The 17,139-nt window shown below is 35.4% G+C and overlaps 1 protein-coding gene and 1 long non-coding RNA gene across 2 annotated transcripts in view; one reads left to right on the top strand and one right to left on the bottom strand.

Annotated features, from left to right (window-relative positions):
- Positions 1-17,139, bottom strand: part of LOC147555162 (uncharacterized) — a 69,215-nt gene that overhangs the window by 18,282 nt on the left and 33,794 nt on the right. The gene's annotated exons all lie outside the window — the stretch shown is intronic.
- On the top strand, positions 2,801-8,819 carry LOC147555166 (putative inactive protein kinase At3g63330). Its single transcript, XM_086661668.1, has 9 exons — positions 2,801-2,879; positions 3,115-3,188; positions 5,607-5,751; positions 6,487-6,676; positions 6,861-7,095; positions 7,494-7,551; positions 7,853-7,940; positions 8,442-8,525; positions 8,714-8,819. The coding sequence occupies exons 2-9, from the start codon at positions 3,165-3,167 to the stop codon at positions 8,784-8,786; spliced, it is 897 nt and encodes a 298-aa protein (XP_086517794.1). The 5' UTR covers positions 2,801-2,879; positions 3,115-3,164; the 3' UTR covers positions 8,787-8,819.

Raw genomic sequence — 17,139 nt, 5'->3', positions numbered from 1 at the left:
TCCACTCGGACACCAGGACAAAACGGGCGGACATTTCAGATTTTTCTCTAACAAAGTGTCCGTCCATGACCGTTTTGATAGTCAGGCAAACCGGGTATCAGTCGGTCGGGCACCGATCATTAATGAACAAATAAAGAAATTTTTATTCGAAATTAAAATTGTTTAGTAGCTAAACAACTTTCTAAACTCCCACTTTACAATTCTAAAAAGTAATTGAATACAAAATTAAAAGATAATCATTGAGATTTCTCATGAATTACGATCGGTTCTATTCTTCTTCTCATGGATTACGATCGGTGTATTGTGGATCCTAGAGTTACTGATGACATATTGAGATTTTAGAGGAGAGAAAGACTGGATAAGTTGAGAAGCAAAGACAAGATTAAAATGATTTCTAGGGTTATGTATTTTTACTCTTGAAATCTAACAGTTCTTTGTTAATCTATAATCTGCCTGAGACAGTAATCTATTATGTTATGCTAAGCTACATTGCTATTGATAGCTCCATACTGATCTAATTGGTAAAAGAAATTGCGGTCCTGTTTCTTACTTAGATTTGCGAAGCAGATATTTCGCGGTTGTTATTTGCTGTTGAACTTGCAGAAGAATTTTATGGAAGGTTTGAACTCTCTTATTTCTTATAAATTCTCGAGTTTGTTCCGTAGACTTTCACCAGTCTAGTCTAACTTCTTCAGTTCTTCTATGGTTTTCCTTCCTATTTGCACATCGAAAACAGAGTGAAGGTACTCCATTGTCTTTTTACCTTTTTGTCTTTCATCTACTCCATATTTGCTTTTAATATGATCTAGTTCTGTGTATCTGAATATTTGATTAATATTGCAGGGACAAGATGTTGCATTTGAACCTTCCAAGCTTTTGTGGCTCATCCCACCTGACTTTTTACGTAAGAATAATACGACGGGTATAACTTTGTAGTAGAATTTTAGTGTAGGCCTTCCTTAATTAGCAATATTGACTTTATATTACAGAAGGGAAATCTGTTCAAGAGATGGTGAATGAAGCTCTTCAACGTGTTCCCAATTTTCACGGTTAGCTTATATAGATGCGAAGTCATAGGTTTTTACAATTTTTGAACACATTATTGGATAATGGCAATTGTGATTGCAGGTGACAAAAGTATTGATCAGGTTAACCAAATCCGAGAATCCTTGGAAATTATGGGTAACAGTAGTACCGCCTTCAGCTTGCCACATGTACTTGTTAGTTGTAATTAGTTGCTTATCCTGTGACTTGAACTTTTGAACAGCCTCATCTCCAGCGGACGAAACTTTGCGACATGAAGGATGGTGAACTTGACCCTATTTATGTTAAGAGAAGGGATCAACTGAAAGAACTTGTTGCTGCTATTATTCGTCCAAAATTGTGCAGAGTAAACCTCTGAATGGGAAGGAGTTCGTATCTTTTCTTAGAGCAGGTTCCATTTTTGTGTCTCGTCCGTTCTAGTTCTTAATGCAATTAATCTATTTAGATTTTAGGGGTTTGGATTGTTCTTTTACGCTGTGCAAGTTGTTTGTGTGATTCTTCTCCAACATTAATTTATTGGTATTTCAGATTCTTGAAGCATTAAACAAAGGAGAGATCCCATCGACAGGCTCACTTGTGGAGGTTTTCAATAAGGGGATTCTCGAACGGTGCTTGAACTTATACAGTCAAAAGATGGGTGAGTTGCATTTGCCTCTGTCAGAGGGTTCTCTGCAACAAATCCACGAGGAATCCAAACAAGCAGCAATGAAATCCTTTGATGAACAGCATTTCGGCCACCACCATGCTAAGCAATCCGCTGAGAAACTGGATCAAGAAATGACTCGAAAAATAAAGTCAAACACTCGAACAAGTATGTGAGCGGCTCCCTTTGAATGTGCCTTGTTTGGAGAGACGACCGTCCAATTAGAGCCAGCCACATCCGCATTTCGCCTGTGGTCGGCCCACTTTTTCGAGCCTTTTAACACTTCTGCACCAAAAAGAACGATTGTTAGATGATCACGGTTCCAATTTTCTTGTCGATCGATTAGAACCAATAAGATGGTTCTAACTTTAAACCGCGTTGCCAAACACCACCTACTGCTCCAATAACAAACACTACGGTGGTATACTACTAAATTCCATTCCATCTCTCTCTCTCTCTCTCTGTGCGTGTGTTTTCCGCCATGTCTACTGAATCAGCCACTAAACCTCTTAGCAACCAAGTAAGTAGTAACTAAAACCCTAATTTCTAAATCCCCTAATACTACTTCCCCATTGATTGGTTTTGGTTAAATTTCAGGTTGATCTACTTGACTTCATTGATTGGTCTGGAGTTGAATGTCTCAATCAAAATACTTCTCATTCTGTTGTTAATGCTCTTAAACAAGTAATCTCTTCATCTTCTTCAAATTTTAAAACAACCCATTTTTTCTATTTGAAGTTTAATCAATTAATTGCTTTTGGTGTTTTGTTTTAATATTTTTAGGGTTATAGAGAAGATGAAGGTTTGAATCTAGAGAGTGATGCTGATTTATATCCCTTTTACTCAAGTTATTAAACTTCGTTCTTTTCTCATCAATGGCCCTGAAGAAGATGGTAACCAAATAATTTGATTTTGATTTGTAACTTTCAACGTGTTTAGGTGTAAATTGCGTAGTAAGTTTGGTACCAATACTTCTTTAAGGATTTAGGTAAAACCCATTTTGAATAAGAACATTCATATAGGAATAGTTGTATATATGAAATTTATGAAGTAGTTATGGTGAGATTTTATCTCACTTAAGATGCAAATTTATGAAGTAGTTATTCCCGGACTCCACTTAAGAAAACATCCGGCGGAGATGGAAGCATTTCATCCTCAGTTCGACTGCAGAAGCTGAGCATCACTGATTCAGGTAACATCATTCCTTTAATATTTTCGAGTCTGAAGTTTGACATTTCAAAGTAACAAGTTTCGAGGTAGTTGCAGTTCCGTTTGTCACAAAATGAGCAATCTGTTGGAATGGTAATAGTTTTTTTTTTTGATGAAAAGAATGGTAATAGTTTGAACTCGTGTTTTGCTTGTTTACCCCTGAAAATTTTGGTCAAGATCCATGTCCACTGAGTTAATTGTATGTCACCTCTGTGTAGCTAAAGCTATTAATTCTGGTCTTGTTCCAGTGGCATATGCTCATCGAGTTATGACAACTTTTAACAGGCTATTGGTAAGAAGGATGAAGTTAGTATAGCCGAAATCTTTGACTAACATGTGATTTTTCTTACCTTCCGAAAAGTTTTACTTACCTTTCGTGCTTATAATTTGCAATTAAAATCTTTCCTATTTGTATGTAGCAATATGTTTTCTGCAGAAGGGTTGCTGTTTGAGAAATTTGGGTTTGACTGAGTATATTTCCATATAATCTGGACCGTTGGCATCCTCAACGGTCCATATCATATTTTAAATGAGGGACCTAAGTATAAACACGGTTAAGTGGTGGACTTAAGTGTAATACGTCTACAACACAGAGGATCACGTGGTTTACGACAGGTGGCACCCTCCCATTGGTTCGCTTTTCATTCGCTTTTAGAGCATCTCCAATGCAAAACTCAAAAAAATCTCTATTCATCCTATGTGTCAAGTTCGAATTGAGATTCTCACTCCTAGGTGGCGTCAATAGAGATCCTCAAATTTTTTGTCTCCAATGCAAAACTCGAAACTTATCTTATTTACTTATGTGTCATAGTTATTTTTGTAAATAAATAATTAGTTATTTTAGAAAATATAGAAGACTCGATTGCTATTGGTTGAAAATCAAATATTGATGAGGTGGACACGTCATCTTAGAGATCCAAATAGAGTGTTGCATTGGAGATGGTTTTTAAGAAAAAATTCTAAAAATCCTAAGTGGCACTCAGAGTTTCTAAGATTGAGTGTTGCATTGGAGATGCTCTTAGTGTTTCGCTCCAAACAGTATTTCTCTTTTTCTAACCCTAATAGTGAGCATAGGTTTCTAGTTTGTGCTACAGTCAATTTCTTATGTGCAGCTGGAGCTAAAAAAAGTGGGTAGAAGTGCAATACTTAGGGAAAAAAATACTGGATTTCATCGAGTTCAATGTTCCTATTTCAATCCGTGGTCTTATCTTAGAACTGCAGATGTATTTTCATTCGTTTCTTCACCTTGAATCCTTTCTGTTCGTCATTCCATAATTAACTATGAAGCGGCTCCATCTTGTTCTATTATGTCTGTAATCATTTCACTTTTACTATCACCTCGAGGGAAAAGAACTCCTGAGAATACATTTGGGTTTCTTCGACTGCATCTATTCTCATATACTAATCTAGGTGCATTGTTTACTTCGTCACATTCACACGTTTTTTGCTTAGATCTGTCAAGGGAAGTGTGAACTCGTTCAGTTTAGAGTTAATTGAAATTGTTGCCATGCGCTAAATTTGTTTGAAGAAAGGTGAATAAAATTTCTTTGTCATTATTATGTTATTTGTGTCGTCAAGATTCATCTTCCATTGCTCCATCACTAGGGGAATAGAAGCCGGAACACACCAGGCCAAATGGACCGAACCGATAAAGAAATTCCAAAGCTTCAAGGCTTCTGTACAGTGGATGAGAAGATGGCTGGTGGTTTCCACTTCTAAGGAGCACCTGCCACACCTATTCATCAGGTGCATGCCACTTTTTTTTGATATTATCAACTGTGGGGAGCTTTCCCAAAGTTGCGGCCCACATCAAGAAACTGACTCTCGGAGGGATTACGCTACTCCACAATGCTTTGAAGTCAAAAGTAACCTCTGGGGTATCTTCCAGATTGATTAGCCGAGCATAGCATTGCTTAACTGACAAATCCTCCTCTTCTTTATTGCTCCACACCCTTGAGTCATCATACTTAGGAGAAGGCTTCCATTTTTCCAACGCATTTAACATATCCAAGAAGATGGGTACTTCCCAGTCATTAAGGTTTCGACGAAGGTTAATCTCCCAAGATCCCAGGGAGTAGTTGAAAAAGCTATGAACTGAGTCCTCTTTATTGGCTGCTAAGAAAAAGATGGCTGGGAATCGATCCTTAAGGGAGATTTGAAGACACCAAACATCATCCCAGAAACTAATGAGCCTACCATCTCCCAACTTCCATTTAGTGACCTCTTCGAACTCCTTACCCTTAGCTACTATCCCTTTCCAGACTCCACAACCATATGGTTCCTTGATCTTGACGTGCTTCCATCCTCCTTGTCTACTGCCATATTTCTCAGCTATGATCCCTCTCCAGAGGGCAGACTTCTCTTGAGCGAACCTCCACAACCTCAGAATTATGAACGATCCTCTTTTCAATAATCAAACTTTTATATTATTTCTTTCTTGAATTGAGATAGTAATACTGTAAAACATGCATTGCAATTGTAGTCGTAGCTTGGGAATTGTGTGGGACTAGTCTTTGTATGCTAACCCGTGTCACGTTTAAATTTAAGAATGTAGATGGTAGATATGAACCATGGGGCACTTAATAGAATAAACAATATAAGCCGTATTATATATTTCTACGTAGATTTTTAGGATTTTTATTCTTGATTGTATATAGGCAGTTCTAAATAAAAGTTTCGTGATTTTGTATTGTTTTCCTTCTTGCTTTAGGTTGAAGGAACACAAGATTGCTTTTACTTATCTGAGAATCTTAACGAAAACAAGGATGCTATATTTGGATCTCAAAAAGAGGTGTTGGAAGATGAAGTTATTCACCAGTCACAGGCTTTATCTGAGCCCTTTGCACAATTTTCTAGTAAGTAAACTTACTTTCTTATTGATTCCACTTAAACTCTTCTACTGGTGGTCTATGTATTTCGTTATAGATTATAACTTTATTATATTCGTTCATGTCGCCGAGGTATTTATGTCCGGCTCCTGTATAATACTTTCTCATGTCCTCTTCAATAACCTTATGCATGCACCATATATTTTAATCTTAATAATTTAAATGCGAAGAATTTGGAGGTCGAGGAAGAGATAGTTAAACTAAGAAAAATAGAATTGGGTTATCCAATAGCTTACTAAACACAAGTTGTAGAACCAAACTCTAAGAAAATGCTATGTTTAGTTAACTTAGTGAAGTGCCCCAGTTCCTCACGAAGGATGTAAGTTATAGAATTCGCTAGATTGTCAGATTCTTAGATTTATTTGAAAAGGGGTTTCATTGTTTTCATGCAATTACAGTGTAAATTCTGCATTACGTATGGGGTATGGACAAGAGAGTGATCTCTGAAATCTATTGTTCGGTTGTTGAGATTTGGCAGACAGTTACCGGCTTACCTTCCTTTCAAGGAAACATACTGTCGAAGCGAGGATATTACTTATATAACTTATAGGTTATACCTAGTTAGCTACAAAATGGCGGAGTAGCGCGGTCGAGTTCCTCTCATGGTTGTGAATCTTGTCTATGTATGTGTGTGTGTTTCTGTATATAACACATTAAGGTATATTAAGTATTAACTGGGCTGACTGTCTGAATATTTTTCAGGTCGTCCTATAAATTTGAATACTGACAGAAATTTGTGCTTCAATTTCGGAATGGATATCAAGGAAGAGAATGGTCAATGCATAAATCCTGAAGGTTTTGCTAGCTTTCTTGGGTTGCTCGAGTCCATTCCTTTTACGAATGATAATTCAAATTCTTCCGAGTCATTTGGATATGAAACACCTAACTCAAGGTAAACTTTTCATCTCATGCTCTATATTGCATTTACTTGTCTTCGAAGATCCCATATGAATTCATTAGAGAGTTTTGAAGATCTGTACTGTCCAATGTTTATCTGTATTTTGTTTGGTCCATTGTTGCGTTATGTAATTCTCTTGTGAATGGTTCTCATTTTTACTAAATCTTCTTGTTATTAGGTATGTACTGAAAAGAAGGTTTGGACGCGGAGCATTTGGTGATATTTGGTTGGCTTTTCACTGGAATTGTTCCCAAGATGGTGACAGTCAGAATAAGATCCACTTAAAAGAGAATTACGCAGTTCATGTGATCTTCTTGTTATCATGTAGTTCATGTGGTGTAATCTTCGAAAACTTATTGCATTACATTTCTAAAGACAGGTGGAGAAAGGGAACATTGTTTATACGGCAATTGGTATGTCCGTGTAACATTCTTCACCTTCAATTGTATGTTTTCTTCCTTCTACTTCTTTCTCTTCAGTTCTATGTATTTGTATTTGTCATTTGTCTATATAACCTGATCTTTTATTGTCTGAGATGTGAAAGTTTTTTAAGAAAAAGAAAAAGGATAAGCTTTTACGTATTATATTGTGTTGAATGTTTGTGTATTCTTCAATTTGTTGACATGAGCTTAGAAGTCCATGCAATATCTTTTGTTCGTATTAGCAAAATCAGCTCAGTGGAATTAACAAGACAGTGATAGTAGGCAGAGTCATCAATCATTCACGTAACTTCTGTTAATTTTTGTAGTTCAGTATAAATTGTTAAGACAATGTTTGGTTAATACTTAATATCTGTTTTGTTGTGCTCCAGCTAATGGCTCTCAAGTACTGTCATGACCACAACATCACCCACAGGGACATTAAACCTGGTGAGATAACAGTTCTTCATTTTTTGTTCCCATCGGCATTTAACACAGAAAAATACCATAAATACTGCTTAAATGTTATTTAGTTCCCAATATTTATTCAAGGCTCGTTTTTGTAGCTTATTATATACTCTGCTAATTGGACAAAAATCTGACCAGGTGGAACCTGGAGGTAATGGACGTGCCGGGTTGGTGCTCACTGAGAGAGACCATTATTTTCTCGTAGGCCATAATGCCATATTACATCTTTAACGTTGACCTTGATTCCAACCCAAACAGATTGTTTATATGTTTCTTTTGATAGAGAACATGGTGATATGCTTTGAAGAGGAGGAAGCAGGAAGATGCCTGAAAGGAGTCCCAACCGGAGATAAGCACCAAATTATGAAAATGTATGTACATTTTTTTGATTCCTCAGAATGTATTGATAGGAAGGTATAATTGGCAAGTGTACCATGTACCAATCATTGTTTATTCTTCACGTTCTAGGCTAGTCACTCGGTCTAGTTTGAGCACAATACTCCCAGTAGGCTGAACTGCTGAAGCCATGTTGACTTTTTACACAATTGAGTGAGCTGAAGACATGCAGTTTTTGCATGAAAAATGATAAATTTCTTTTGCTTACAAACCTTTGGTAATTGCAAGGTTTTGCACAATACTCCCAGTAGGCCATTCTTTCCTAAGACAATCTGTTGACGGGCATACCAATTGCCATATAAGTTTTCGCATAATGAAGTAATTAAGTCTTTAGTGGTTGTGTTTAATCTCATTGTGTTATGGCTTTTTTTTTCGACTTTGTTTTGGCCTTCTATAATGAAGTAATTAAGTCTTTAGTGGTTGTGTTTAATCTCATTGTCTTATGGCTTTTTTTGTTTTCTTTCTTCCACTTTCAGACTTGAACAGACACACGAGTATACTGCTCCAGAAGCTCTACTTAATGCCAGATGGTTCCAGGAGCCCAGAAACATAACACTTAAGTATGTCAAAGCTTTTCTCATCGACTGTTAAGAGCGTTATATTGTAATTTGAATATGAAAAATTATTATTGTAGTCAATTTAGCTTGCCATATAAAATGTAAACAGTTCGTTTCACTTTTATGGTATCTTATGCATTCACTTGTTGGTACGTTTCTCTTACCGTCACAACTTAATTCTCTTTTTGTAGGTCTGATATGTGGAGTGTTGGTGTTGTAATGCTAGAGCTTATATTAGGCTCACCTCGTGTCCTTGTGAACTAATTTTTAAGAATAAACGAATATGTTACTGTTTTAGGTTCTTAGGTTAACCGCATTGAAAACTTCTCAATTTCTGGACACTGAAAGGAGTTCACCCAGCTAATATACTGAAACTGAAGCCATCACATGGTTTCCATTAAAGAACATGCTAGTCTGCACAAGTGCAGGATCCGCCTCCTGATAAACTGTTTCTGATGGAAACTCATAGTTTTCATTTGTTATGGTGTCGGATTAAGATCGTTCATGGAAATGTGTATCTTGATTCCCGGGACTTCGTCAAAACGTCATCACAATAGAGATGCAAAGGATCAAAGGATCAAGTAAGAACCATTTTAGTTCAACAAAAAAAAAAAAGTAAGAACCATTTTCATTATTTAAGTCATGTAGGCACATCCATAGACTACACCTAGCATGAAGATTTTTGTAACAAGTATGTAATGGGAAATAGTTCTCGATGTTATTAATTTAAACTTCAAGAAATAGTCCCAAGGGCGTGCGATGTATAAATTGGTATCTTTTGGAATCAAGAGTGGCAGACCAGCTTCGTGGAAGTGCTCTGAAGAATATTTCTTGAATCAAGTGAAGAACAGAGATCCTCTAAAACTGGGGTTAGATTTTGATACTTGTAATCACCTTATTTCTGTTAAGTTGCTCTCCAACAGACCTATACTATATCAGTTTCTATTTTTCTTTTATGGTAGACAAGCGTATGCAGTGCTAAGGCCAGAGAATCTAGTAGCTTATGGCTGTTTCATCTAGTGGAGGGACCAGCCGGCCTCGGCCCAGAAACTGGGAGCCCGGTCCACTTGACACCTTTAGTTTTTTTTGAAGGATTTGAATCAATATATGAATAAGGACGCTACACAAGGTTGCGCTGTTGTCTGAAACTATCAACCTTCATTCAGTTTAGGGCACTGCAGCGTGCAAAACCTAGACAAAAAGTTAAATTGTTCCAGTGAAGGTTCCCAAGAAATTGTGAAATCTGCGGAGGATGTGAATTTTGCCCAATTGTCATGTTATCAAAATAGTATTAAAAGCCAACTAATAAAATCAGAAATTAATTGAGCAATAAAATAACAAGTTAAAGAAGACAACTTATCTTTTTCGCAGAGCTTTTCTAAAACAGTAAGTGAACCAATCGGAGCTTTTCTAAAACAGTTAGACTCGCTTTCCTGAAGACTTTAAACGCCCCTGCTACCGTCGATTCTGGTATTGCTTTTGCAGTTTATGAACGTAGTCCCCTAGGATTCAACTAATCCTTATCAGAAATTGAAGAAGCAAACTTCAATTCTTATCTCCTGATCTTGACAAAACTGTAACAGAGAGAAGAGTAATAGCTATGAGAGAGATAAAAGACGATTTGTTTTCTGTGTATTTTTCCTCTGGGGGTGTGTTTGATATCTCCTATTTCCATGGAAATAAAAGAATTTTCATGGAATTAGGTATTTCCACTGTTTGATACGAAATATAATTCCTTACTCTACCCTAAGAATTAGTTTCCGTGGAAAGTCAAAAATCAAAATAAAAATATTTTAATATATTCGGATAATTGAAATATAATATTTATCTCCATATATGTTTTAAATGACATTTTACCCATAAAATTTAGCAAAATAAACTTTTACTTGTACATTAGGCAAATGACATTTTTGCCCTTCTTATCAAATGACATGTTTACAAAGTTGTTAAAATGACACAAAAATTACATTTTTACCCTTTTATAATATCAAATTGACATCTTACCCTTATGTTGTCAAAATGACATTAAAAATAATTTTGAAACATAAGGGTAAAAATGTAATTTAGAAAGCATAAAGATGAAAATATAATTTTGCTAACATGAAAAAAAAAATGTCATTTTTGACTCCATAAGGATAAAATAAAAACTCTTAATTGAATATTATATTCGTAGGAGTTAGTTGTCAACCAAATAACAGATTTCGTAATTCCATGGAATAATAAATGACTATTAAACGAAAAAATTCTTATTTCCACAGAATAAATTCCGCGGAAGACTTCCCATGGAACTCTTTTATTTCCATGGAATTATTTCCCTGATAACAAACACAACATGGGAGTTTTCCCTATTTATAGAGTGGGGAAACCTGATCTGACGATTTCAGGTCGTTTCGGTCCAACGGTGGATAAAAATTAGCCAGTACACACGTACTTGGACTATTTCCACTAGCCAGTAGTGGGAGGAAAAGGTCAAAGAAATAAGGTCAGAGAAATAAGGCATTTCTCTGGTAGACGACCAAGTCCAAGAGCAAGACCAAGACCGAGACTAGGTCGGTCGGTGACCCGCCCCGCGGGTCTGTGCAAGTGAGAAATATTGGTGTGCCTAAGGTAAGGGTGCCTCTAAAAAGTGATGGTTCCTCTCCTCCGGAGAGCATTACACCCAACTTTCTCCTTGTAAACACAAGTTTGTTTTTCTCTTTGAAAGATGTGGGACAAAACATATAGTTTAAAGTTTCCATTTCTATATTAGGAAGTAAGATTAAAGTGCTCTCTACTTTATTCTATAAGTGTTGTAAGTACAAAAAGTATTTTGTTTGTTTGTGGATAAAAAGTTCCCTCCAAAAAGTAAGCTCACTTTAGCTCATTTTATTTCACAATAAAACTAAATATCATATTTTATTTAAACACAACTAACAATCCCACACATGAATAAAATTAAAAGAGCTGAATAGAAGAGAAGAGTATAAGGCATTGTGTATCAGCGAAGGTGTCGTTATGACTTGAACCTTTGCTTTGTGATGGTTCGTTCATCTAGATTTTTTCTGACTGAAATGTAGTTAGACGACTGAGCAACATATGCAGTGATTGTGAGAGTTAAGCTGTTCATTGAGGACTAGCAATCAGTATGAATGAGTAATGTGTCAGTTTTGATATTAATGAGTCTGTTTGATGTTTAGATAAAGAAACATAACTACTTTGGCTATGGTTCACTGATAAAACATTCATTCGGCTAAACCCTTTTTAGTATCCTGTTCCACGATTGAATGAATTTCAAATACTTTTCAACGAAGTGATAAGTAAAAATTACATAATTGTTCATATATTAAGGTATTCCTTTTTTTTTCACCTTTCGAATAGAAGTTATATAGCTCTTTCATATATTTTCGTTTTGATTCACTGGATTAACTCAAATACCACAAGTACTTTGATGCAGGAGGATCGTTTGGGCGTTGATGATGCATTGAACCATCCTTATTTTCAACCTCTTACAGAAACATGAAACGGCAAGCGAAGTCAAGTTAATCCAACAACTCATTATGCAATATCATTCTTAGAGCAGCTTATGTGACATTATTACCAGAATATCTGCAATAAATGTTTAGAGACATGGAGTCCGTTTGTTACCTAATAAATCATGTTGAAGCAGAAAGAGATGATTGAGGCTGTAACCTATGTGTTTCTTGAAGTAATATGATATGTTTATAGGTGCGGCTCGGGATATATAGATACCCTTGTGCACATATAATCGGGGTTTTAGGTTTCCTTTTTCTTTCATCTTGGCCCTCCTCATTCTAAACCAAATCTATTATATTTCAACAAGTAGGAGAGGAATCAAAATATATAAATACTAATTTATTTTTATCTGCCAATTGTTTGATTTTTGAAGGTTTGTTGATTTCATTGAACTTTGAAAAGCAATCAAATATTGAGACACAAGTGTGAAGGGCTTAATCCATGGGTGAGGTTTACAACCTTTGAATAGAAGTTATTAATTAAATGTTGGGTTTGAGTTATTTGTTATAAGAAATGAAAGAGCAATGCTATTATGCTAGAAAAGATTACGAGTCAAATTATCTTGTATAGTAACACGAAATCAACTGTTTTTACTTGGAGTCAATTCTCTTGATTGATTTTTTAACTATAGATAGACGGGTTTCAGTTTAGGTCTAGTAAGTTTATGTTTGTAAAGAGGGAATTTTACAGTGATGCCTAAAATTGTTAAAGACAAGGTAAGTTGCAATCTTGGTTTGGTCAATTCCACATGAATAAGCTTAGGGTAATTCTTACCCTCTTCTTCTTTTTCTCTCTCCATCTCGCGATCTCATCATCTTCATCGGCCATAAGTCGTCCCGGCTAGCAATTCCGGATGGCAACCTTAACTAGAAATTTTCTTTTTCTTTTTTTCTTTCTCACTTCTTCTTCTCTTCTCTCTGTAAACCACATTGCCGTTAACCATAGGCTTGCCTATAACCTAAGAAGTCATTGCCTAAATGAAATATCCAGTGGGCCATTAGTTGGAACAATTTGGGGTAGAGCTTAACTCGTAACCAAACGCTCCCCTAATACAAGTCCATTTGACACGAAAGCCCAAACTAGTAGTAGTGGTACCGGAGAATACGACGACCAATTTCAGTTTAACGACTGACTGACTGTAAAAGAAAAATCCTTAACAAAGAAAAAAAAAGGAATTTTTTGATGAAAGGCCCAAATTTTGGGCCCAAATACAAAAAGAAACCCAATAGGGATTATTAACCCACCCAAAACCCAAAAATCAACTAATATCTCAAATCAAACCCAAATACACATCCCTATGCTCAATCCGGACCCAACTCGTATCTCTAAGACCTAATATTTTCTTCTAATCCCTCTTTTGCCCTCCTATATATATCCAACAACTCTCCCTCTTTATAAGAAACCATATCTTTCTCTCTCCAAAATATCTCTCTTCCAGAAATCAAATATCTTTCTCTCTCCATAATCTGTTTTCACTTTCTCTCTCTACCATATTAAAACAGAGCCTCACCGACCATCATCTTCTTCAATCATCATCTTCATCTCTCTACAGTCATCATCTTCTTCAATCATCATCTTCATCTCTCTACAGTCATCATCTTCATCAATCATCATCTTCATCTCTCTACAGTCATCATTCTTCAACCCTCTTCATTACCTCTTTCTCTCTCTAATTTTTTTTTTCCAGATTTCTCTCTCTACAATAACCTAAACCCTCTTCAAGAACATTCATTATCTTCCTTTATTTTCAATCATCTTCAATCATCATCTTCAGTCATCATCTTTTTCGTTTGAGCGACCTTCATCATCTTCTTCGTTTGAGCAATTTTCATCATCTTTTATCTTCAATCATCATCTTCTTTAATGGAGGTTAAAAAAACTTCAAATCTGGTTTTAGGATGTTTTCATGGTGTTTTCATAGTTTTGTAGAGAGTTAAATATATATATATTTGTAGATCTACTTATTTGAAGCTCCATTGGTGAGGTTGTTCTTGGTTTTAGGGTATTTTCATGGTGTTTTCATTGTTGTTCCGTACAGATTTGTTAATATTAGCAACCATTTCTCGTTTTGAAAGCAACACTTTACAGTTTGTCTAAACATTTTACGGGATGTGTTAACACTATTCCGTACAGTTATGTTAACAGTAGCAACTGGTTCTCGTTTTGTTAAAAACACTTTACAATTTGTATTAACATTTTAAAGGATGCGTGAACATTTTTCAAAATGTTCACCACAATTTTGTATTAAAGATGTTTAGATCAGTCTAACGTTTTCTAAGCATTTTAAGCAGTGTCCAAACATTTGTTAAATTGGAAAGCAGAATTCAATTTAAAATACCTACACTTCTTCGCTGATGAGAGAACTTTTGATTTTGAAACGGACATATTCCGTCGTTGTGTAACATTTCCGAATATATTCAGAAATGGATGAAGATTAGGTAACTTGCATGCTACATTATACATAATGCTTAAGGAAAAACTTCTGCAATTCTTAAACATTCTTGCAAATGTTCCAACATTACCGATAATGCTCTAACATTATTTGAATTGTTTGAGAAACAACTGTTGTTATTACCTTGCACCCCTAAACATTATTTACAATGTTAGAACACTGTCAATAATGCGAGATCATTTTGCAAATTGTCGGGACACTACCAATAACGCGAAAACATTATACGTAATGCTAGACCACAATCAATAATGAGAGGACATTTCAAAAATCTGATGCCACTGTTTTCCCCAAATTTTATCTTTTTTCACAGAACCTTATGTCATTTCGTATGCATTCTTAAACATTATGCAAAATGTTTAGGAATGCATCTTAGGTTTCTGTGATTCAGTCACCTTTAATATTTTTTTGCCTTTTTTACTAGGCCCTGCAGTTGTTGTCTCTTCACTAGCCCTCTTTCTAGAGCTAGCTTTTTGTACATCCTATTGTCTTGCTGCTGCTGCTTCTCTTTTTTAAATGTTTTGCACAAAATATTTCTACACAACCCAAAATATCAAAAACATATCAATTTTTACTCATTAATAACCACAAAATCCATCAACACCCCACTAAATGTTAAAACATAAACCAAATTGTCTGTCACATTGACCAATAACATCACTGTAATAATCAAGTAAAACTCCCAAAAATCATAAACAAAGTACTAAATGTCTCAACATAACCCAAATTATTAAAACAATCCATTCATTTCATCAACATTCCAGAGAACAAAAACTGGACTACAAATGCTTCCAAATTGTCCCTTGCTACCTTCTAAACTGCTTTCAAATTACATTTGTAATTTAAATAATTTTTCTTCTTTTGTTCCCTTGACTCTGTACGTTGAGCCTCCACACAGTAATAGATATGTTAGATCATTCAGCAAAATGTTCCAACACGACTACAAATGCTACAACATTGTAAGCTGATGCCAATGGTTTCAGAACTTTTCACAAAACCCTAAGAATAAGAGTAGGAATAAGTGAAACAACATTTTACAGAATGACAACACACTCGCAATTATGCCAAAACATTATACGAAATGCGAGACCACAAACAATACTGAGAGGACAAACTCCAAAATGTCTCGAAATTATGTAAAATGCTTAAAAATGGTTTGAAATATTTAAAGAATATCATACCTTTGTCTGTGAAGATGTCACATTCATCATTTTCTTGCCTTTTTTTACTAGGCCCAGCGGTGGTTGGCTCTTCACTACCTTTTATATGTTTTCTGCACAAATTGAAATGTTTGTAAGATACCCCCACATGTTTGAAACAAACCAAAAATATTTCTACACAACCCAAAATGTTACATCATATCAAGTTTCATGGGGTAAAAACCCCCAAATGCATCAACCAACCAAATTTTTTATAAAAAAATAAAATGTCTCTAATATTTACCAAGAACAGAACCCAAAATGTCTCAACATAACCCTAATTTCTTTAACAGAACCTAGAATTCTAAAACAAACCATTCATTTCATCAACAAAGACAAACAACCAAAAATCGAAAACAAAGTACTAAATGTCTCCACAGAAACCTAATTTGCTAATCACAACCCAAACTGTAACAACAAACCCATAATTTCATCAACAAACCTAACCTAAAAACTTGATGAAGAACCATAAACCCCAAAATTACCTTCTGTGAAGATGCATGATTCCGAAATCAAAAACAAAATCCATAAATGTTTTATCACAAACCAAAATGTTTTCAATAATCACGAAGAACAACAACTTAAGAGCAAGTTAAACCCGAAAAATCAGAATCAAAGTACTAAAGGTGTGAAACGAAACCCTAATTTTTTTTGAAAACAACCCAAAATGTCAAAACAAACTCATAATTTCACCACCAAAAATCCTAAAACTTGACCAAGATCAGAGATGGGAAGAAGATTTTGAGGAAGGACATAGTCGTACCTGTGTGTTAAAGCATTCATCAAAATGTTCGAACACTACTCTAAATGCGGAAACAATGCCAAAAATGGCGGATCATCTTGCAATGTGTACAGACAATAAGCTGATGCTAATGGTTTTCATAACTTTTAACAGAACCCTAGGAATAAGGGTAGGAACAAGTTAAGCAACATTTTACAGAATGGCAACACACTAAAAATCATGCCCAAACATTATACGAAATGCGAGACCAAGAACAGAGATAGGAAGTAAAGAATTGCGTGAGCATTTACTCACTTGACCCAGCAACTTGGCTCTCTGTCTGCTCCGAAATGCTTCCGAAATCACAAAACAACGACCAAAATGTTTTATCACAAACTGTAGAGCAACTTAACCCTAAAACTTTTTTGAAAAACAACCCAAAATGTTTTCTCAAAAACTCAAGATCAGACTACTGAACTTGTAATAATAAACCCTAATTGTTTGAAAACACCCCCAAATTTTCGAACACCCCTAAAACTGTACCAACAACCCTAAAATATTACCAACAAACAAATATCTGAAAGAAGAAACCACAAAAATGTTTTAACAATCCTAAAAATTTACGAAAAACAGAGAGAGTAACAAGATTTAGATGAAGAACAGAGACGTACCTGTGTTTGAAAGAGAGAGAAATCGAGAGAGAAACACTAGATTTGTTGAGAGAGAAATCGAGAG

The sequence above is a fragment of the Eschscholzia californica genome, unplaced genomic scaffold (genome assembly GCF_041429995.1).
Source record: "Eschscholzia californica isolate CP2 unplaced genomic scaffold, dmEscCali1.0.p SCAF_2, whole genome shotgun sequence".
Taxonomy (NCBI): Eukaryota; Viridiplantae; Streptophyta; class Magnoliopsida; order Ranunculales; family Papaveraceae; genus Eschscholzia; species Eschscholzia californica.
This window is presented reverse-complemented; position numbering and strand designations above follow the sequence as displayed.